The sequence below is a fragment of the Erythrolamprus reginae genome, chromosome 5 (assembly GCF_031021105.1).
Source record: "Erythrolamprus reginae isolate rEryReg1 chromosome 5, rEryReg1.hap1, whole genome shotgun sequence".
NCBI classification, from domain to species: domain Eukaryota; kingdom Metazoa; phylum Chordata; class Lepidosauria; order Squamata; family Dipsadidae; genus Erythrolamprus; species Erythrolamprus reginae.
Genome location: NC_091954.1, coordinates 104694151 through 104716791, shown reverse-complemented (window position 1 = coordinate 104716791; position 22641 = coordinate 104694151). Strand labels below are relative to the sequence as shown.

The following is a 22641-nucleotide window of genomic DNA, read 5'->3' as shown; positions in this document are numbered from 1 at the left end:
TTCAGGAACAAACCCCCTCTGGAGATACATACCGCCCCCTCCCTCCTGGTCCTTTTTAAAGCTCTGAAGACCTACCTCTGCTGGTGGGCATGGGGTCCGTGAGCGCTGAGATTGTCTCCAGCCGATGTTGTGAATTGGCTGGAGACAATTGGATTGAATTGGATGAATGTGAATAACTGTACATGGGATTTTTTTAGAATCTTTGCTAACTTTGTTTATTTCATTTTTAAAAAATAGATTTCTTCACATATATTGCTTGTATTTACAATGTTGTACGATGTCCTGAGTCATTTCAAACAAACAAACAAATAAATAAACAAATAAATAAACAAACAAACAAACAAACAAACAATGCCTGCAATCCTATGCTGATGTTCTAAACAAGCCTTTATAAAGCCTTAATAAAAATCAATTTCTGAATTAAAGTTCTTTGATGATTATTCATTTCTATGTGGTGATTAAAACGTGGATCTTTCTTTCTTTCATTCATTCATTCATTCATTTATATGCCATCAATCTTCAATCTCTATTGAACCTATTTGTAGATTATATCAGGATAGTAGAGCGATTCCTAACAAAAGAATAATATCCAAAAACTCATTGTATTTGTGCTTATATGTGAAGATTGTCTTCATATCATTTCTAAACCATTGACTTAGCAGGATTTTTTTTAAGTTACTTTCTATGCTCACAGTTTCCAAATTGAAACTATGGTTCGGTGTGTCCATGTGTTGTGAAATTAGAGCTTTTCATCAAACCTCCTGGCTGCTAGTTGGGGTTGATGGATGCGCTCTGCTACCCTTCTGCTGGTTTGTCCAGCAGAGTAGGTGGCTGTTACAATCCTTGAATTGTATGCTATAAATCAGTGTTTTTCAACCAGTGTGCTGCGGCACACTAGTGTGCCGTGAGACATGGTCAGGTGTGCCGCGAAGCTCAGAGAAAGAAAGAAAGCAAGAGAGAGAGAGAAAGAGAACAAGAGAGAGAGAGAAAGCAAGAGAGAAAGAGAACAAGAGAAAGAAAGCAAGAGAGAGAGAAAGAGAGAGAGAAAGAGAACAAGAGAGAGAGAGAAAGCAAGAGAGAAAGAGAACAAGAGAAAGAAAGCATCAACCCCAACTAGCAGCCAGAAGGTTTGATGAAAAGAGAGAGAAAGAAAGCAATAGAGAGAGAGAAAGAGAGGGAGGGAAGGAGAGAGAGAAAGACATAGAGGGAGGGAGGGAGAGGGAGGGAGGGAGGGAGGGAGAGAGAGCAAAAAAGAGAGGAAGGAAGAGAAAGAAAGAGGGATGGAGAGAGAAAGAAGGAAGGGGGAGAAAGAGGGAGGGAGAGAGAAATAGTGCGAAAGGGAGGAAGAGAGAGAGAGGATTTTTTTGTCCAAACTTTTTTTAGCCCCCACCCTCCCCCCGCTCAATGTGCCCCAGGGTTTCGTAAATGTAAAAAGTGTGCCGCGGCTCAAAAAAGGTTGAAAATCACTGCTATAAATGACCCTGTTTTAAATGACTCTGTATTCTCTTCTGGAGCTGCTGGGTTTTGTTTTGTTTTGTTGTTGTTTTTAAGCTGCTTTAGAAGGCTTTAGTTGATTTGTGTGTCAGAGAAATGGAACCTTATTTGAAATGGAACTTTTGTAAGAAATAAGACATGTTATAAGAGCAACGGAACAGCCATTGTCATGACATATTATATTGTATAACCAACATGTATTTTCTGCATGTCAGCTTTCTTTCTGCTGCTCTGTTCTCATAAAATATGGTTAGAAAGTATATGTTTGTGCTGAGAGAATGTGAGAAAGGAATATGCTGATTAATGAAGGCCTACAAAAAAAAATTACTACCACACTGTAGGTGTGGCTTATTATGTGGGCGTGGGCGTGGGCGTGTGACCAGGTGGGAGTGGCTTGATGATCATGTGACCGAGGGTGGCTTAAAGATCGTGTGACTGGCTTAAAGGTGGCCAACTTGATGTCACCCACATCAAGGGTTTGGGTTAGGGTACCTGGCCTCTCCTCGCCTTGAAGAGATACAATTTCCCTATCTATTTACTATTACTGAACATCCAAAATATACTATTTAATTCTATATATATATGCCATATGTGTACATTACATTACTTATAATATAAAGTGTATGTACACACACACTTCTAAAATTATACACATTCAACCTCATTTACTGTGATGGGAAAAACATACTCAGAGCCCAGAAGGGGGGGGGGAAAGGGGAAAAAAATCAAAATTTTTCTACCGGTTCTGCGTACCTGACCATACCCATAGGAGCCCATAACTAATGCTAACCATTAGATAGAGGAAGTGTGCAGATGTCAGAAATGATGTAAAGTCCTATGGAATTCCCAAGCTGGAAATCTTTTATTTATTTATTTATTTATTTATTTATTTATTTATTTATTTATTTATTTATTTATTTATTTATTTATTTATTTATTTATTTATTTATTTATTTATTTATTTATTTATTTATTTATTTATTTATTTATAGAGTTGAAAGGGACCGTTAGGTCATCGAGTCCAACCCCCTGCCTGAGCAGGAAACCCTACAGCACCCCAGCCAAATGGAAGTCCAATCTCCTCTTGAAGGTGTCCAGAGTTGGGGAGTTCACCACCTCCCCTGGCAGGCAGTTCCATTGGTTGATCGCTCTGACCGTCAGGAAGTTCTTCCTTATTTCCAGGTTGAATCTCTCCTTGGTCAGCTTCCAACCATTGTTCCTCGTCCGGCCCTCTGGTGCCCTGGGGAATAAAGAGACCCCCTCCTCACCGTGGCAACCCCTCAAGTATCTGTAAACTGCTATCATGTCCCCTCTAGACCTTCTTTTTTCTAGGCTGTCCATGCCCAGCTCTCTCAATCTCTCTTCGTAAGTCTTGGTTTCGAGTCCCCTAATCATTTTGGTTGCTCTTTTTTGCACCTTCTCCAGAGTTTCGATGTCTTTTTTGTAGTGAGGTGACCAGAATTGGATGCAGTACTCCAGGTGGGGTCTGACCAGGGCATAGTAGAGTGGTCATGCAGATTTAGGAATTCTGGGAGTTGAAGTCCACATGTCATAGAAGAGTCCACTTTGCCTACCCCTGCACTAGACCAATGGTCAAGTGAACAACAACTCAGTGAAGGAACTACCAATACAGTAGTCCCTCACCTATCGCTGGTGTTACGTTCCAGACCTGGCCGCGATAGGTGAAATCCGCGATGGGGAATTTATCGACTGATAGTACTTATTTAAGTATTTATATTGTAATTGTTTGGTAAGTTTTCATTGTTTTAAGTGTTTATAAACCCTTCCCACACAGTATTTATTTTAGATACAGTATTTAAATACAGTATTTCCAATTTTAGATATATATTTTTTTAAAAAACCTGCCGATCGAGTTCGGCGGGCTGTTTAAATCTGCCGATCGACTTCCTCAGAAACCCGCGATGAAGTGAAGCCGCAGTAGGTGAAGCGCGGTATAGCGAGGGACTACTGTATAGACAAACAAGCTAACATTAATCAACAGTAGCCAAGGAATCACCAAGAACACTCCCACTAACACTGACAAGGCAAGCCACTAAAATATAAGAACAAACTCCACACCCTTCTTTTACTGATGATGTTATCTAGTTTGGTAATGAAATGTCTGCAAGAAAACCATTAAGTGCAGAGAGCACCAAAGATTCCTCTAGTTCCATCCTGAACTATAACTGTTGTTGTTGTTGCTTTTCTGTCAGGAGTGTTATGAATTATATATGGTGGTACCTCTACTTTAAAAATGCCTCTACTTAAGAAATTTTCTAGATAAGAACTGGGTGTTCAAGATTTTTTTGCCTCTACTTAAGAACCATTTTCTACTTAAGAATCCAAGCCTGGAAAAAATTCCCAGGAAATCTGAGAGCGGCACGAAGGCCAGGCCAGTTTCCGGCCATTCCCCCTTTAATCCTGGCCATCTCGGGCTTTTTTGGGCTGCCAGAGGAGCCTTTTGGTGGTGCTTAAGGAGGCTTTGGCAGCCCAGAGCGAATGAAGCGTTTTCCTTTCTCTGGGCGCTGCCTCAGAGTCCCTCTTTTTTTAAAAAAAAAAAAGCCTTAAAGTTTTGGATTTTTTTGATTCCCCTCACCTCACCTTCTTCCTTTGGCAGCAACTGTCCCCCTCCTCCTCTTCTTCCTCCTCCTCCTCCCACCCAAATTCTGAGCTTTTACTTCTTTATTAATGGGTTTGCATGCACTATTTACTTTTACATTGATTCCTATGGGAAACATTGCTTCTATTTAAGAACGTTTCTACTTAAGAACCTGGCCACGGAACGAATTAAGTTCTTAAGTAGAGGTACCACTGTATAGTGGTCGAGTGACAGTGGTGAAGATGTTCACTTCCCATTCAGAAGGTTGAGAGTTCGATTCAAGGTAAGGGCACTGAGACAAAATATCTGTACTCCCTAAAGCTCATAGAGGGAAATAAAGGGAAATATTTCTTCATCCAGAAGGTCATTGATTTATGGAATTCACTTCCAGAAGCGGTCGTGACAGCTGTCAGCCTGGATAGCTTCAAGGCAGGGTTAGACAGATTCATGGATGCCAATTGTATCAGTGGTTATTGAAACACATGTCCATGCGCCGCCTCTATGTTGGTTGAGGCAGGCAGGATTCCCTTGGGTACCATTTGTTGGGGGTCAAGGGAAAGGGAGGGTTTTGCCTTCTCTTTCTGCTCAAGGTCCCCATGGGCCACTGTGTGACACAGAATGCTGGACTCGATGGGCTTTGGCCTGATACAGCATGGCTCTTCTTATGTTCTTATTTCCTGCAAATTCTTGGTAATCAGGAATGGCATCCACCCTGTAAATGCTCAGCTCAACTCAATTGCCCTGACTGTATTCTGAATGAAGGAATTATAAGATCATAAGAAGGGGAGAAAAAGTAGTGTTGTGTTTATAATATTTTATATGTTACGTTTTATGTTATAACATTAAATCATTTTCCGGTTGACAGAGTCCCGGAAGCCATGCAAATTCCATTACATCAGTGAACAGTGATATAAGTTAAAAGGGAGAGCAATGAGTGTTTTTAAATTGCTTTAAAAATACACAATGCATTGTGTATCTATTGCTTTCTTGCTACACTTACAGTTCATAGCATTTATTCTTAAGAAGCACACACCTTTGCAGTACAGCTGGGAGCAGTGACTTTTGGAGACAATCCAACAAACCTAGTAAGATCCTGAAACTTGGGGAGGTTAGACAGACAATGTGTTATATTGAGCTTCTCCTTGGGGCATGTTTAAATCTCCAACAGGATAAGTAATGATGTTGAAGAATCTGATCTCCGATCACATAACAATAGAAAACAGCATGGCTATCTCTAACTACACCACTGTTAGGGGAAAAAATCTTTGCTATTTTTCTTCTTTCTACTCCTGTGGACTTTATAAAATGATGCCACTTGAGACCAAGATGTGGGGGGGGAATGGATTTGTTTCAATTCTGCAAAGTCCTGAAATCATAACTCTGAAAAGCAAGGGATATTTTTAGGGAGAAAATATAATAGAATTTTATTGGCCAAGTGTGATTGGACACACAAGGAAGTTGTCTTGGTGTATACATATAAGAAAAAGATATGTTTGTCAAGAATCATGTGGTACAACACTTAATGATTGTCATAGGGGTCAAATAAGCAATGAAGAAACAATATTAATAAAAATCTTAGGATACAAGCAACAAGTTAAAGTCATGCAGTCAACATGGGAGGAAATGGGTGATAGGAATGATGAGAAAAACTAGTAGAATAGAAGTGCAGATTTAGTAGAAAGTCTGACAGTGTTGAGGGAATTATTTGTTTAGTAGAGTGATGGCATTCGGGAAAAACCTGTTCTTGTGTCTAGTTGTCTTGGTGTGCAGTGCTCTGTAGCGACATTTTGAGGGTGGTAGTTGAAACAGTTTGTGTCCAGGATGTAAGAGGTCAGTAAATATTTTCCCCGCCCAGCTTCCTGAAATTTCTCTCAAATAAATACTGGGGACACATTTATTTGGTTCACCTTGTAATGCTCATAATATTACACGGAGAGGGGTGGCATACAAATCCAATAAATAAAATAAATAAATAAAATAAAATTCAATACTCTCCAAAACTTCCTTGAACTTTTCATGTAACACGTTGTGGTTCTCAAGGACATAAAATTCTCGTTACTAGCGAAGAGCATGTTTTTCACATTTGCATGAAAATAACACAGAATAATCTGGTAATGCATTAGGGAAAAAATACATAATTGCAAATATAACACATGTGAGGCAAAACTGTATCTTGGAAATAGGATATGCAGGATATGCAGACTTTTTTTTTTGTTTCACCATTTTATGATTATTTTTATTTTCAAATGAATGCAAGCTTACGACTAGAAAAATGAAAAGCTGACAAAAATTGAGATTCAGCCCTATCTCAAAATGAGAACTGTTATAAGATTTGTGCTAATATCCCCCAGATCAGTTTTCTTCCTTGTTTATTGGCTGTTTCAATTCCTAGTGCGATCAATCAAAGTAGGTTGCACAGCTCTTCCGTTTTTGCTTCCTTAACATTTATTTATTTTATGGAAAGAAAACAGATGGGAGAAGCAGTGGGATGCAAAAAAAATTAGAAATGGGAGATAAGTCCACGTTTGAAGAAAGACAAATGTGCAATAAAACATCATCCGATATTGCTGCATCTCTCTTTTGTAGCATAGATTTCCTTATCATTTTGCTATAGGTTTTCTTATTATTCTGCGCCATCATGCAGACACAAATAACTTCAATAGCTTTCTTAAAGCTTAATTGGCACTTTAGTGCCTTCAAGCTATTACCCTGCTTTTGATTCCATTCATGAATGCCTGAAATCAGGATTACCTATGTGTTCTGTCGAGCTCTCTGGTAGAATCCTCCCGAAAATGCACAGATACAATTTCAGACACACACACGTTTGAAAATTCAAAACAATGTTCTTTATACCGAAAATGCAAATAAACGAAGCACTCTTTTTGTATAGCAAAGAGCACTCGTCTCCAAACAAATTGGTAATTGGTACAAGTCCCTTATCAGTTCTGTGATACTTAGCTTGCAGCTTTGAGGCAATTCACAGTCCTTCTTCTTTCACAAAGTGAAACACACTTTGCTCTGGTTTAGTTTCAAAGCAGGGAAAAATCAGCCCACAAAAGGTCAAAGTCAGTAAAGCAGGCACAAAACACAATGACCAGATAATCCTCCACAATGGCCAAACCCACAGGCTTCTATTTATAGCAGCCTCACTAATTACCACAGCCCCACCCAACCACAGGTGGCCTAATTTTCTTTGATAATAATCTCTCAGTTGTTGCTGCCTATGCAGCGCTCTCCGCATGCGTGGCTGTATCATTAACTCTTGTTCTGAATCCAAGGAGGAGCTAGATAATTGATCTCCTTCTGAGCTGTCTGCCCCACTATCCTCCTCCCTGTCACTCATGTCTTCTTGGTCAGAGGAGCCTTCATTAGCAGATTCCATCGGGGGCAAAACAGGCCTGCAGCATGGGCCAGAGCTAACCACAACGGGGGAGGGGGGGCACCTGTGATAGCCTGAGTGCTCTGCAACTTTCTGCCAGCAAAAAGCAGAGTTTGCAATGAGTACACCAGGGGTGGTTCCTCCCAGTTCCGACCAGATCATCCGAACCATTAGAGACCTGCTGGTGTGGTAACAATGGCATCACAGATCAGTATGCACAGGCTGCAGCATGTGGATGTCTCCCCCACATCCACAGTCCTTGGGGCAGGAGCTGGGCCAGAGCTAACCACAACACTATGTGAGGAGGACAGTCAGAAAAAATCAAACTGGCTGTTTTGATTTTATGACTATAGTAAGCTATCTGATGGTTCAGAAGCTGCCCACCCAAAATCAGATAAGATAACAGGAACTGGAGATGTTTCAGAATGAAGAAAATACAACAGGAATTCTTGAGAAGACGTTTACTTCTTTGTAGGAAAACTATACTGTCTATATTCTATTTACATAACACCAACACTATCTTACTAGACGACACACCACCACTAACCACAATTATAGATCAACCACAGACTAACCACACCTATGCAAAGGTGCATTGCAATATATACAGTTCCTAACCAATCAGGTCATAGCACATTCTGATAATCTACCATGACTCACCATTCCTTTTAATTTACACTCATTGCATTCTACTCCATTGTAACTGGAATATTACCTCAGGTACTAATCCTGACAACGTGCAATCAAACATCATCTGCTATTGCTGCATCTCTCTTGTGTAGCATAGATTTCCTTATCATTTTGCCATAGATTTTCTTATTATTCTGCACCATCATGCAGATACAAATGACTTCAATACCTTTCTTAAAGCTTAATTGGCACTTTAGTGCCTTCAAGCTATTACCCTGTTTTTTATTCCATCCATGAGTGCATGAAATCAGAGGTACCTATGCGAGGAGGACAGAAAAATCAAGATGGATGTGGTGATTTTATGACTATAGTAATCTATCTCTATATAAGTGTTCCCTCGATTTTCGCGGGCTCGAACTTCGCAAAAAGTCTATACCACGGTTTTTCAAAAATATTAATTAAAAAACACTTCATGGTTTTCCCCCCCTATACCACGGTTTTTCCCGCCCAATGACGTCATATGTCATCGCCAAACTTTCATCCACCTTTAATAAATATTTTTTTAAATAAACTTTAATAAATAAACATGATGAGTAAATGGTTGCTAAGGGAATGGGAAATTGCAATTTAGGGGTTTAAAGTGTTAAGGGATGGCTTGTGATACTGTTCATAGCCAAAAATGGTGTACTGTATTTACTTCCGCATCTCTATTTCACGGAAATTCAACTTTCGTGGGTGGTCTTGGAACGCATCCCCCGCAGAAATTGAGGGAACACTGTATATCAAAGTAATAAAAGCAAAACCCACTCATGCCACGATCATGAAATCTCCACATCCATAAAGGCTACAAACTTGAAATTTGTCACATATGTTCCCCTTGGCTTCTAGGTGCACACTAAGAAAGGATTTTCCAAAATGACCATCAGATCACTAGCATTTTTAATATTGTTGTTAACATGCTCTTATACTAATTAGTTACATTCTACTCCCCCTCCCAACTTGAAAATAACTGATAGCCTAAGGGCTGTTTTTTGTTGGGCAAGCCTGAGGGAGAATAGGGGATAGGATAGGGGAGGCTTGTGTGGGGCAAGGCTGAGAGAGTAGTTCCATTTGATAGCTTTCTACTGTCCACCAAAGTCAGTTGAACTATAAATGTTACTGTCTCCTCTTCAAATTCTTGATCGACAGATTAAATATAGTAAAGGCAAGGTAACAGAGGTACATAAATGAGGCATACATTGAAGTCTCCATTTGACCAAAGGAATCATTTGATAAATAAGAGTATTCTTTTTCCTCTATTCAGGAAAGGGTTCATAACATTTATAACATTGGGAAAGAGAGAGCGAGGAAGAGAGGGAGGGGAATGCAGTTTTACAAAACCACACCAAAGATTGCAATTCAAAAATCAGAAAGAAAAGAAAGCATTGGGGGAAATCCAGAACTAACCTTATATAGCAAAGGCATACGCCCAAGTTTTAAAAGAGCAATTTTGCTGGACACATTTGTAAATTGTTTAATCCTGAGCAAATCTCCTGGACTTCCATATTGTACATCAAAGACTTCAGCCTTGAAAAAACATAAAGACAGATTATTGATTATTTCCCCATATATTATGAATGAATAGGCAGATGGTAGCCAAAGACATCTGCTTTATTCTCATTACTGGTATGATAATCACACGTATATTTTTACATGTGCCTCAACCCATCTCTGTTATTTTGTCATTTATTTGTATTCACAATATGTTATTCCCATGGACATCTTTGCGCAAACACATTAAACATCTTATGCATACACACGATAAGTAGTATGCACAGACGGTTTCATTAATACCACCATATTGTTATCACTGCATCATCACTAATCTGCATGTTTCTTTCTATAAATGGAAATGTTTTTTCCACTTCAGAGAACAATTCATAGCTCATTGGATGAAGCACTAGAAGAATGACACAGAATAGCATGCAAATTTCCAATCTCTTTTCTCTCTCTAAATTCCTCTGAATCCCACCCATGTAGTATTAGAGGTTCTTCCCATTTATTAAGCATGTACTGTATGTAGTCATAAATTCACAGCCTTCACTTAGCCTGAGAAATATAGTTATATATCATACATAAGAATAGCACTTAACATCCATTAGAGATAGGTGATATTTTACCGTACTCTACAGGACAATATAGTAGGTGTTTCACTAGTAGATAGAAGCAATGTGTTCAGCTTTTATAGCAAAAGCAATAACAATTGCACTTAGAGTTATTTACTACTTCATAGTGCTTCACATCCCTCTCTAAACCTTTTACAGAATCAGCATATTGCCTACAACAATCTGGATCCTCATTTTACTGATATCAGAAGGATAGAGGGCTAAGTCAACCTGGAGCCAGTGAGGATCAAACGGCTGGCAGTCGGCAGAATTAGCCTGCAATACAACATTCCAACCACTGCATCGTCATAGCTCCACTTATGGCAAGAATGCCTCCTAACTCCAATCACAAGGGTCTTTTTTTACCCACTTGCTATCACACAGGATTCTTGTGTTTAGGATGTAACCATGTCCCAAAGGTTAGATGAGCAAATTATTACTCCGTTTAAAAAAATATTTGCTTAATATCTTTCTTGTGACTAGGATCTTATTTCTGTTAATTATGTTTATATTCACACTATGTTAATACATTTTACCTGGGCATACATACATGCATACCAATTTCCAGATAACACTATTCATTTTCAGGGTATACAATTCATGAAAGCAGGCAGAAGAAATAATAAATTAAAGAAATGAACAGAAGTTATGGAGTCTTCATCACTTGAAACTTTCAAGAAGAGATTGCCCTGCCATTTGTCAGAAAAGGTGTAGGGTCTCCTGCTTGAGCAGGGGTTGGACTAGATGACCTACAAGGTCCCTTCCAACTCTGTTAGAAACATAGAAACATAGAAGACTGACGGCAGAAAAAGACCTCATGGTCCATCTAGTCTGCCCTTATACTATTTCCTGTATTTTATCTTACAATGGATATATGTTTATCCCAGGCTTAAATTCAGTTACTGGGGATTTACCAACCACGTCTGCTGGAAGTTTGTTCCAAGGATCTACTACTCTTTCAGTAAAATAATATTTTCTCACGTTGCTTTTGATCTTTTCCCCAACTAACTTCAGATTGTGTTCCCTTGTTCTTGTGTTCACTTTCCTATTAAAAACACTTCCCTCCTGAACCTTATTTAACCCTTTAACATATTTAAATGTTTCAATCATGTCCCCCCTTTTCCTTCTGTCCTCCAGACTATACAGATTGAGTTCATGAAGTCTTTCCTGATACGTTTTATGCTTAAGACCTTCCACCATTCTTGTAGCCCGTCTTTGGACCCGTTCAATTTTGTCAATATCTTTTTGTAGGTGAGGTCTCCAGAACTGAACACAGTATTTCAAATGTGGTCTCACCAGCGCTTAATCTGTTAATCTGTTAATCTGTTAATTTACTTTTCCATACTGGATTATTATTTTTTTATTATTTTCACATTTATTCTTGATCCAATCACTTGTTATTCACACAGCCTTATGTACATCATACCGACTGCTTACAAGCTACATATGCATACCGTATGTCCAGTGAAGGGCTACCAAAATTTTTACTACCACACTGTGGGTGTGGCTTATGCAGGACACCCTGCATTTTCTTTCAACATCTTTCAGTGAACATAAGAACATAAGAAGAGTCCTGCTGAATCAGGCCAAAGCCCATCGAGTCCATCATTCTGTGTCACACAGTGGCCCACCAATTGTCCTTGGGGATCTTGAGCAGAAAGAGAAGGAAAAACCCTCCCTTTCTCCTGACCCCCAACAAATGGTACCCAAGGGAATCCTGCCTGCCTCAACCAACATAGAGGCGACACATGGACATACGTTTCAATAACCACCGATACACTTGGCATCCATGAATCTGTCTAATCCTGCCTTGAAGCTATCAAGGCTGACAGCTGTCACAACCTCTTCTGGAAGTGAATTCCATAAACCAACGACCCTATGGGTGAAGAAATATTTCCCTTGATTTGTCCTCACTTTCTTACCTATGAGCTTTAGGGAGGGCCCCCTTGTCCTAGTATTGTGTGATAGAGAAAATATTTTTTCTCTATCCACCTTTTCTATCCCATGCATGATTTTATACACTTCGATCAAGTCACCCGTTAAACACCGTCTTTCAAGACTGAAGAGACCAAGGCAAATTGGGCGCTCTGGGGTGGAGTTCCATTTTCACTACCCTACCGTGTCCCCCCCCCCCCAATCAGGGCAGCATCCCACCCCTGCTTATGTCCCACGTATCTAAATGCAGTTTTGTTTCCCTTCAGTTATAACTTTCATTTTTCCCTACTAACACAACTATTTCTTCTTTGATACATTACCTTTCAGATCCATCGTCTTCATTACCCCATGGTATCTACTTAATATTCTCTGCAAATCATTTGGGTTTCTCAACAACACAACATTATCCACACACAAAAGTACATCTACATTCACACCCCTGAGCATCTTACTTCTAACATTACCATATGCATTCTGTTCATTATGCTTGAAGGGACAAGGGAAGATTACTCGGGGTTGTATTATACCTGGGGGAAGTTCCTTCCGGCTCAGCTTCTGCTATGTGTATGTGAGAGATACGTTTGTGAAGACTATCTAGGTATTCTCCTGTGACAATACATGGCAGATTGTCTGGTTCTCCCCATTTCAACCGTTTGGAAGAAAAGCACAGCTAAAAAGAGTGTGGTTGTCATTTTGAAGATGGAGTTCTCACAGCCACGGAGCATGCAAACCCCTGAGTAAAACCTTCAGGTGTTTAAGTAACTGAAACAATCTCACACATCCCCATGTGTTCCCACAAACAAACAAACAGCAAACAAACCACGAAGGCTTGAAGGGCTTGAAATAAACTTTACCAACTGCATCTTCAGGAATCATACCAGTGACCAGTTAGGTCCCACAGAGTGGGTCTTCTCCGGGTCCCGTCAACTAAACAATGCCGCTTGGCGGGACCCAGGGGAAGAGTCTTCTCTGTGGCGGCCCCGGCCCTCTGGAACCAACTCCCCCCAGAGATTAGAATTGCCCCCACCCTCATTGCCTTTCGTAAGCTACTTAAAACCCACCTCTGACGCCAGGCATGGGGGAACTGAAATACTCTTTCTCCCTAGACCGTTACAATTGTATGCATGGTATGTCTGTATGTCTGCTTGGTTTTTATTATAATGGGTTTTAATTGTTTTTAGTATTGGATTATTATTATATGCTGTCTTATTATTGTTGTTAGCCGCCCCGAGTTTTCAGAGAGGAGCGGCATACAAATCCAATGAATGAATGAATGAATGAATGAATGAATGAATGAATGAATAGTAAGTAAGTAAGTAAGTAAGTAAGTAAGTAAGTAAGTAAGTAAGTAAGTAAGTAAGTAAGTAAGTAAACAAACAAACAAACAAACAAACAAACAAACAAACAAACTGTCAGACTAGCCCAGGAAAATTATTCCATCCCATAAAATATTCCCAGGCACTGTTACTCTCATAGGAACCATAGGGAATTTTTTTTAAAAAAAAATATTTTCAGCTTTAATAAACTATGGAACATTTTGTAACTCTTTAGATTCATGGTAACATATGGAGACTTAGTATGCAGTTTCACCTGACAATGTAATTTGTCCAATAATTCTTTGGTGAAAACAAATCATTCTCCACAGTCAGAGGAGCTAGTCTCCAAGGATGGGTGGACCTTTTCCGCAGCCAATCAGGACTGAGTCTGCCAATTATAAAAGTTTCCCCTCGCCATAGGATACCCCTCTTTCTGACTCCGTTTATGAGTCCAGGACGCGAAGTCACCAAGAAGTAGATTCAATTCAAGCACTGACTTGACTTTACACTTTGGAAAAGATATGTGGAAAAATCTATCCCATTCATCATGTTTTAAGTATCCCTCTGGTTGTTTCAAGAAATACAGCTAACCAAGTTCTACTTTGTGTTTAGATCATTAACCTTTCCCTCAATAATCTGTTCTGTATGGCTGTCTAAAGCTCAATATGGTGATTGATAGATGAGGATGGGATACATCCACGTTCCAAGCTACCTTCAGCCATGAAACTTATCCAGACGACTTTGGGACAGTCACTATCTCTCACTGTGCTAGACTATTAAGAATATTATATATTCTCCCTATTACAGGCTGCTACCACATTTAGAAACATCATCTGTAGGCATCTGGAAGATATCATTCTGATTAACTGTGTACAGTTCTGGTCACCGCACCTCAAGAAAGATTTAATGGAACTGGAAAAAGTGCATAAAAGGGCAACAAGAATAATAAAGGAAATGGAGCACCTCCCTTATGATACCAGGTTGCAATACCTTGGTCTCTTCAAGGGAAAAATCAAGGGAAAGATTTATGGAATTCACTTCCAGAAGAGGTCATGACAGCTGTCAGCCTTGATAGCTTCAAGGCAGGATTAGACAGATTCATGGATGCCAAGTGTATTGGTGGTTATTGAAACAGATGTCCATGCCGCCTCTATGTTGGTTGAGGCAGGCAGGATTCCCTTGAGTACCATTTGTTGGGGGTCAGGGGAAAGGGAGGGTCTTTCCATCTCTTTCTGCTGAAGATCCCCCAGGACAATTGGTGGGCCACTGTGTGACACAGAATGCTGGACTCGATGGGCTTTGGCCTGATTCAGCAGGGCTCTTCTTATGTTCTTATTATGACATTAGTCACAATGTTAATAAGTAGCCTGGGGAGGGTAAAAAAATGGGCCCATTGGAAGTCAGCAAAAGGGGAAGAGGAGAGTGAGAAAGTCATGCCCATTTATGTAGGGGGCAGGACATATGGGGAGCATTGAATTTTGGGTGTGGGCACATGTTTTGTTTTATTTTACGAGGCAGACTCTGCAGGTTCCAATCCCGGTTAGGGTATGGCTAGCTGATGAGAGCATAATAAAATCAAAATAGATCTACACTAGACTCCCTTCCTTTTCAGCAAAAATTATCCATAACTGTAAAGCCTCCAAACTTGAAACTTGGCACATATGTTCCTCTTGCTCACCAAGAAAGGATTTTTCTTTAGTTCATTAGTTATTTATTATATTAATATTAATACACTCTGATGCTAAGGAGCTGGATAGTCTACTGCCCCTCCCCACCTGAAAAGAACTCTGTTCCAACTCTGGCCAGCACATGACACATCTCGTCCACAGACTGGGACATTAGATATTCATAGTATTTATATATGCTAAGGAGTTCAGTTTCATAGCAAAGCATGGATATTTATATTGCATGGATAGTTATTGTATAGAGAACCAACCAATAGCTGGAAGAATAAACTTGGACATCATGAAAATAATGAAATGTTGATTATGACATCCTGAGGCAAACCTGGCCTTCCAAACATGTAATCCATATGCTTTGTGTTTTGACATTATACTGCATATTTGTCATTTGTCTCTCTTCCCCATAGCATAATTATGATATGAGATGAATTTCCTCGGAACATATTCACTATGATTCAAAGTGAAATTAAGGACAAAGGAATTTCATTCCAGAATCATGGACACTGACATCATCAGAGGGCTGAACGAGGAACAACGGCTGGAAGCTGACCAAGGAGAGATTCAACCTAGAAGTAAGGAAGAACTTCCTGACGGTCAGAGCGATCAACCATTGGAACAACCTGCCTACGGAGGTTGTGAACTCCCCAACTCTGCACACTTTCAAAAGGAGATTGTACTGCCACTTGGCTGGGGTGCTCTAGGATTCCTGCTCAGGCAGGGGGTTGAACTTGATGACCTGCATGGTCCCTTTCAACTCAATCAATCAATCAATCAATCAATCAATGTGATATGTAAAGATTGCAAAGTATATGCAATCAGGCTACAGTTTTCAGAAGGAAATCTTACTATTGGAATTAGCCTCCTCATCTTAAAAACATAAATAGTTATGACATCTTGTAGAAAATTTGCACCATCACAGCATTGATTACATTAACTCAGATGGTAGAGATGCATAATTAGGTAAACTTAATAGGGCTTTGTCTCTAGTGAACGCCTTAATTCTTTTTACATTTGCAGGTGGCTAAGTTTAATTATACGGTATGAACACCAGATGGATCTTCAGTTTTTGAGGCCTACATATATCCAAAGCAGGCACTGCTCAAAAGCAGGTGGGTATGCTTGTAAATTTATTTCCCCATATGCTCCTGTCCTAGGCACAAATATAGATCACAAATTCCTTTGGGTATAGATTCTTCACACTGATGCTCGGTTCTCACATAAGTTAAAATAAATGTTAAATACAAGTAGCAGGAAAGGTTGGGTATGTATAATCATGCAGCACTTTCAGATGAAAAATTGCTCTGTGAGTTCTACTCTGTACAGTTTGAGAATCAAATAATAACTTCGTATAAATAAGGATATTTTAAATGTGGGGCCTAGATAATCAAACTAGATATGTATTAATATATAGATGATTTCTTTTTTCTTAAATCTCCATTAACAAATTATTTAAAAAAAACCATTTACAAATTATTTTTTAAAAAAACATTTACAAATTATTTTTTTTTTTAAAAATTACAAATTATTTCATAAATTACAATATTGACAATTGTTCTATCCAACCAATAAAGTTAAGTATATAAGGTTTATATGTTTTAATCTGCTCATGTTGTATTCATCCACATTGTTTGAGGGGAGTTTTTTGGGGAGGTTTAGGTGGAGGGGTGAATTATACTCAGTGATGGGCTACCAAAATTTTTACTACCACACTGTGGATGTGGCTTATGCATTTTGTTTCAACATCTTTCAGTGCAAATTGGGTGTTCTGGGGTGGAGCTCCAAATTTTGCTACCGGAACGGCGTTGCTGACCGTTCCTGTAGGAGCCCATCACTGATTATATTGCTTCTAATTAATAATCTTAAAAATAAACTTGTTGCTTATATCCTAAGATTTTTTATTAATATTGCTTCTTCGTTGCTTATTTGACCCCTATGACAATCATTAAGTGTTGTACCACATGATTCTTGAAAAATGTATATTTTATTTTATGTACGCTGAGAGCATATGCACCAAGACAAATTCCTTGTGTGTCCAATCACACTTGGCCAATAAAATTCTATTCTATTCTATTCTATTCCATTCTATTCTATTCTAATCCCATTAGTAGATGTTTCCTTATTAAGAGTGTATTCTGCTCCATTTTGAGAAAATCCATGCACTGAATCTGGCTGAAACCAGAGAGTGAGTGAGATGTTTTTATTCAAGGATATATGGCTATCTTTTCTTTGATGGACAATTCCTAATTTAAACAAGCAAAATAGTCATTATCATGTATCTCAACCAACAAATGTTCTGTCTTACACTGGCAAAAAGAATCAGAATACAAAATACAAACTTGGAGGCAGTGAAGGGCTACCAAATTTTTTACTACCACACTGTAGGCATGGCTTATGCATTTTGTTTCAACATCTTTCAGTGCAAATTGGGTGTTCTGGGGTGCAGCTCTATTTTTGCTACCCCACTGCGTTCCCCCCCATCCGGGCAATAGCCCACCCCTGATTACCTACTATATAAAGTATATGTAAACACACACACACACACACACACACACACACAGCTCTTTTAAAATTATAAACACTCAACTTCATTTACTGTGATAGGAACAATATACCCAGAGCCCAGAAGGGAAAAAAAGGAAAAAAATCAAAATTTTGCTACCTGTACTGTGTACCTGACCAAACGTTTGCTACCAGTACTGCATACCTGACCATACCTGTGTTCAGTTCTGGTCACCACACTTCAAAAAGGACATTGAAACTCTGGAGAAGGTGCAGAAAAGAGCAACCAAAATGATCAGGGGACTAGAAACCAAGACTTACGAAGAGAGACTGCGGGAAACTGGGCATGGATAGCCTAGAGAAAAGGAGGGCCAGAGCGGACATGATAGCAGTCTACAGGTATACGAGGGGTTGCCACAGAGAGGAGGGGATCACTTTATTCTCTAGGGCACCGGAGGGCTGGATGAGGAACAACAGCTGGAAGCTGACCAAGGAGAGATTCAACCTGGAAATAAGGAAGAACTTCCTGACGATCAGAACGATCAACCAGTGGAACAACCTACCAGCGGACGTTGCGAACTCCAATATTCTGGACATTTTTAAGAGGAAATTGGACTGCCATTTGGCTGGGATGCTATAGGGTTCCTGCTTAGGCAGGGGGTTGGACTTGATGACCCGCATTGTCCCTTCCAACTCTAACAATAAATAAAAAATAAAATAAAATACCCATTGGAGCCCACCACTGCATGGAGGAAACAAACTTGTAGATGACCCTCACTCTGTCAAAGACCTAAGTGGGACGACCATGGCATGGATCATTTAGAATCTCCATAGACATGGCACAGTGGTCCATGATTGCTATTGGTGACCTCTGTAAATCCTCTTGTTCTCTTGGCATTGTAACAAATTACAACATATCATTCAACAGGCTTACATCTAAGTGGGGCTTATCCCCACTTTCTGCTTGATTTTTATACATACAAATGGTCATATTACCGTGAGAGTTCCTTTGGCAGAATAAGCAGCATAGGAGTACAGAAGGTCTTGACTGAGTTGAGTTTGGGTCTCCTTGTTACATGGCTGTCCATTAGGATAATAGCATTCCCCAGTGTTATTCAGAGTCACCGTATTTGGAGAAGAGCCTGGCAGGTCAAGCAAGACAGTGTAATTGATGAGCTGGACATCTTCAAGACCAAAGGATGTCCACTGACCCTGGAGTTGTGTTGCAACATCTCTATCTTTTTTTCCATTCTGTTGTATCAAATCTCTACAAGAAATAATATTGAACACAATTGAGTATATATGTTGTCTTTTCCTATAAAACATTAAGCTCTCAATTTTGTACATAAGCAAACTTGGATCTATTTTTTATGGAAGAAAGGAAGGAAGGAAGGAAGAAAGGAAGGAAGAAAGAAAGGAAGGAAGAAAGGAAGGAGATGTTGCTCTAGGAATATCTACGCAATGAGTATCCTTATTGTATTAAATCATTGTTTACTTAAGCATGATTGGGGAATAAACCACAATTACCTGAGTTTGCAAAATAGCATGTTAAAGCCATGATTTTAAAACCATAATAGGTGGTTTCTGCTATCTATCTATCATTTATCTAACCTACCTACCTATCTATCTATCTATCTATCTATCTATCTATCTATCTATCTATCTATCTATCTATCTATCTATCTATCTATCAATTTAATCTATCTATCAATTTAATCTATCTATCTATCTATCTATCATCATCAATCTAATCTAATCTAATCTATCTATCTATCTATCTATCTATCATCATCTATCTTTTATTTTACTTATGGAAAATAACTTATTTTACTTATGGAAAATTACAATTCTGTCAAATGATATCATTAATTGCCTGAGCTTGATTTCTCCACCAAAGTTGCTACAAACTTTGTAATCCTTCTTTTATTTCTATACCACATTTACCCATGTTGTTAAGAAATAAGCAAAGCCATAGTAGAAACTATATATCACATTGTCACAATCTGAGGAGGATTTGTTTCTCCATATGTTTCTATTGTCAATTGTCATTTATATGTCAATCCAGTATCGGCACAATAAGCGTCTGTTCGCACTGGAGGTCACCCGTCTCCCATTGCAATTTCTGCTCTCTCTTTAGAAGGGAAAGGTTACTTTTCTTTTTTGTACACATTTAATTTAAAAGTTTTAAAAAGAAGTTTAAAAACAAACAAACAATAATAAAAGGGGGGAGAGAAGGGGAAAAAAAGAAAAGCAAATAGTAAAAGAAAAAGAGAAAGAGAAATGGGGGGGGGGTTTCCAATTTGCAGCAAATACAAGTATAAATTCATGGTTATCTCTTACTCTATAATTGCGAAGAAGACTCTCTTTTTTCTAATATTTAATATTTTCAGACCTTCAAAACCAGAAATTAAAAAGTCAATTTTCTGTTTCACGCAAAAAGAAAATTTGTAAGGTTTTTCCATTCAGCAGTAAATATTGATGCCTTTTCTTTAAACCAGGAAGCCCATGTAGCCATCTCTATATGCTCCATCATTTTCACCAACTATTCTCTCATTATGGGTAGTGCTGCACCTTTCCATTTCATCATCATCATTTAATGACCCCATAATCCCTTGCGGGTTGGAGTCTGGGCAACTGATTGGAGCTAGCAGCTGGATGCTCTTCCTCCCGCCAACTGAACCTTTCCACTTGAGAGCATATAATAATCTTTCTGCGATTATCATATACAATATGAAGCATGGAACTTATTACCAAACTCCGTGGTGTCAACCCCCAACATTTTTCCCTTAGACTTTCCACGGTTGACCTCTCCAGATTCCTTAGAGGTCAGTAACGGGCGAGCATAAGTGCACTACTGTGCCTTCCATCCCCTGTCCAATTGTCTCTCCTATATTTTATATATCTTTTCTCCCATTCATATATCCTTTCCTCTACTCTTCATTGATGTATTCTATCCTCATATCTCTTCTTTTCTCCCTTCCCTGATATTTACTACTACATGTTTTTATTCTCTTTAACTTTCAATTCGTATTGGACTGAATGAATGAATGAATGAATGAATGAATGAATGAATGAATGAATGAATGAATAAATAAATAAATAAATAGTGGTTCTCAACCTTTCTAATGCCACAACCCCTTTAATACAGTTCCTCGTGTTGTAGTAACCCCCAACCATAAGTCTAGAGCCAATTCTCCTAACAGAGCTTTAAGCTGATTGGCAGGAAGGTCAGAGGGACACCTCCACTGTAAATAACTGATTGGTCGGATTTTAAAAATATATTCCAAGGTGCCAGAATAGAAACTTTTAATTCCTAACACCGTGGGAAATTTGTCTTTTCCCATGGTCTTAGACGTGAAATGCTCATTTGACCCCCAGGTTTAGAACCACTGATATACAAGAACACAATATTCCATCATTATTATTATTATTATTATTATTATTATTATTATTATTATTATCTATCCATTAGCTCTCCCAAAAGAAAAATCTCTGTTGGTTACTGTCAGACAGATCTGCAGAATGCAATTTGCAGCTTGCTACCATAGGAAACAGGGAGGGTGGTTTTGGAATTTGGGGTGGGGAAGTGAGCTCCGTGTGAAGTGTTCCCCTGAGAATTTGAAGTCTGAACTTTTCTAAGCTCAACTGTTCTAGGAGTCTACAGGCATCCAACATCTTCTGAAGAGGTTTTCCAACATAATGTTTGTTTGTTTGTTTGGATTTATATGCTGCCCCTCTCTGAGGACTCGGGGTGGCTCACAACATATAAAAGTCCTTCGGGATTGGGTGGCATAGAAGAATGAATGAATTAAAAAAATATATTAGACTGTGCAGAAATGGATAGGATGTCCAACAAATTAGAGGGGAAAGAAGACTCAGATTATTATAAGATATGGGGAAAGTTTTACGATTGACTAAAGGAAAGAACAATGGAGAAATAATTAAAATTCAAGGAAAGCAACACATCAAATAAAAGAATAAATATTAAGTGATAAAGGAAAATTATCTGATCAAACATTCAAAAAAGAAGTGGGTAAACTTTTGTTTTCCAAATGTTGTATTTATATGCATTGTTTATTATCAACTGTTATGTCATACTTATTGTATTGTGGGGTTTTTTTCTGTTTATTTGTTGTTTTGGTTTATTATCTATGTAAAAAAATTAAAAAATAAATTTATTTTAAAAAAAGAAGAATGAATGAATTAATTAATTATTTAATTAATTGATACAAACCAAATGTAATTAATATGAACCCACTAATCTAAACTAAAATCCCCATTATTAAAAATCAATCATGTCATTCGTCAGCCAGGGGGCTAGAGTCTAATGGCCCCAAACTTGGCGGCATAGATAGGTCTTTAGACTCTTATGGAGGGCAGTATGAATCTCTGGAGGGAGCTGATTCCAGAGGGCTGGGCCCCCCACAGAGAAGGCTCTTCCCCTAGGTCCTGCCAAACAACATTGTCTAGTTGACAGGATTCTGTGGGACATAACCGGTTGCTGGCATTCATGCAGCAGAAGGCGGTCCCTCAAGTAGTCTGGTCCAATGCCTCTGCTCAGGCAATCTCACACTACTCACAAGAGCCTACAAAACTTTTGCCAGACCCATCCTAGACTACTGCTCATCTGTCTGGAACCCATACTGTTATGTCCTGCCCAGATACTGGGGATTGTTGCTATATTGGTTGTGCGTGTTACTAGGGAAGTTAGGTTATTTTGGTGGGAGGTTTACTTCAAGTTAATTGGTTGCTGGTCTTGGGGGAGGGTTTATTATCTCCTGTCATATTGAGGTGCCTCAGGACTGTGTATTCCGAATTTATGTGGATTTCAATAAAGAAAGCTGTGTTCAACGCTGACTGAGTGTCCTATTTAATACCACATTGCAGACATCAACACCCTTGAAAATGTCCAAAGATATTTCACCAGAAGAGCCCTTCACTCCTCCACTCGAAACAGAATATC

General features: G+C 38.9%; 1 protein-coding gene across 1 annotated transcript in view; it reads right to left on the bottom strand.

Moving 5' to 3' along the window:
* The window catches only part of NAALADL2 (N-acetylated alpha-linked acidic dipeptidase like 2), a 716175-nt gene that overhangs the window by 360866 nt on the left and 332668 nt on the right, over positions 1–22641 (bottom strand). The window contains exons 3-4 of the mRNA XM_070753658.1: positions 18675–18945; positions 9549–9668 (exon numbers count right to left, since the gene is read on the bottom strand). Coding sequence (XP_070609759.1) covers positions 9549–9668; positions 18675–18945 — 391 coding nt within the window. The remainder of the gene's footprint in view (positions 1–9548; positions 9669–18674; positions 18946–22641) is intronic.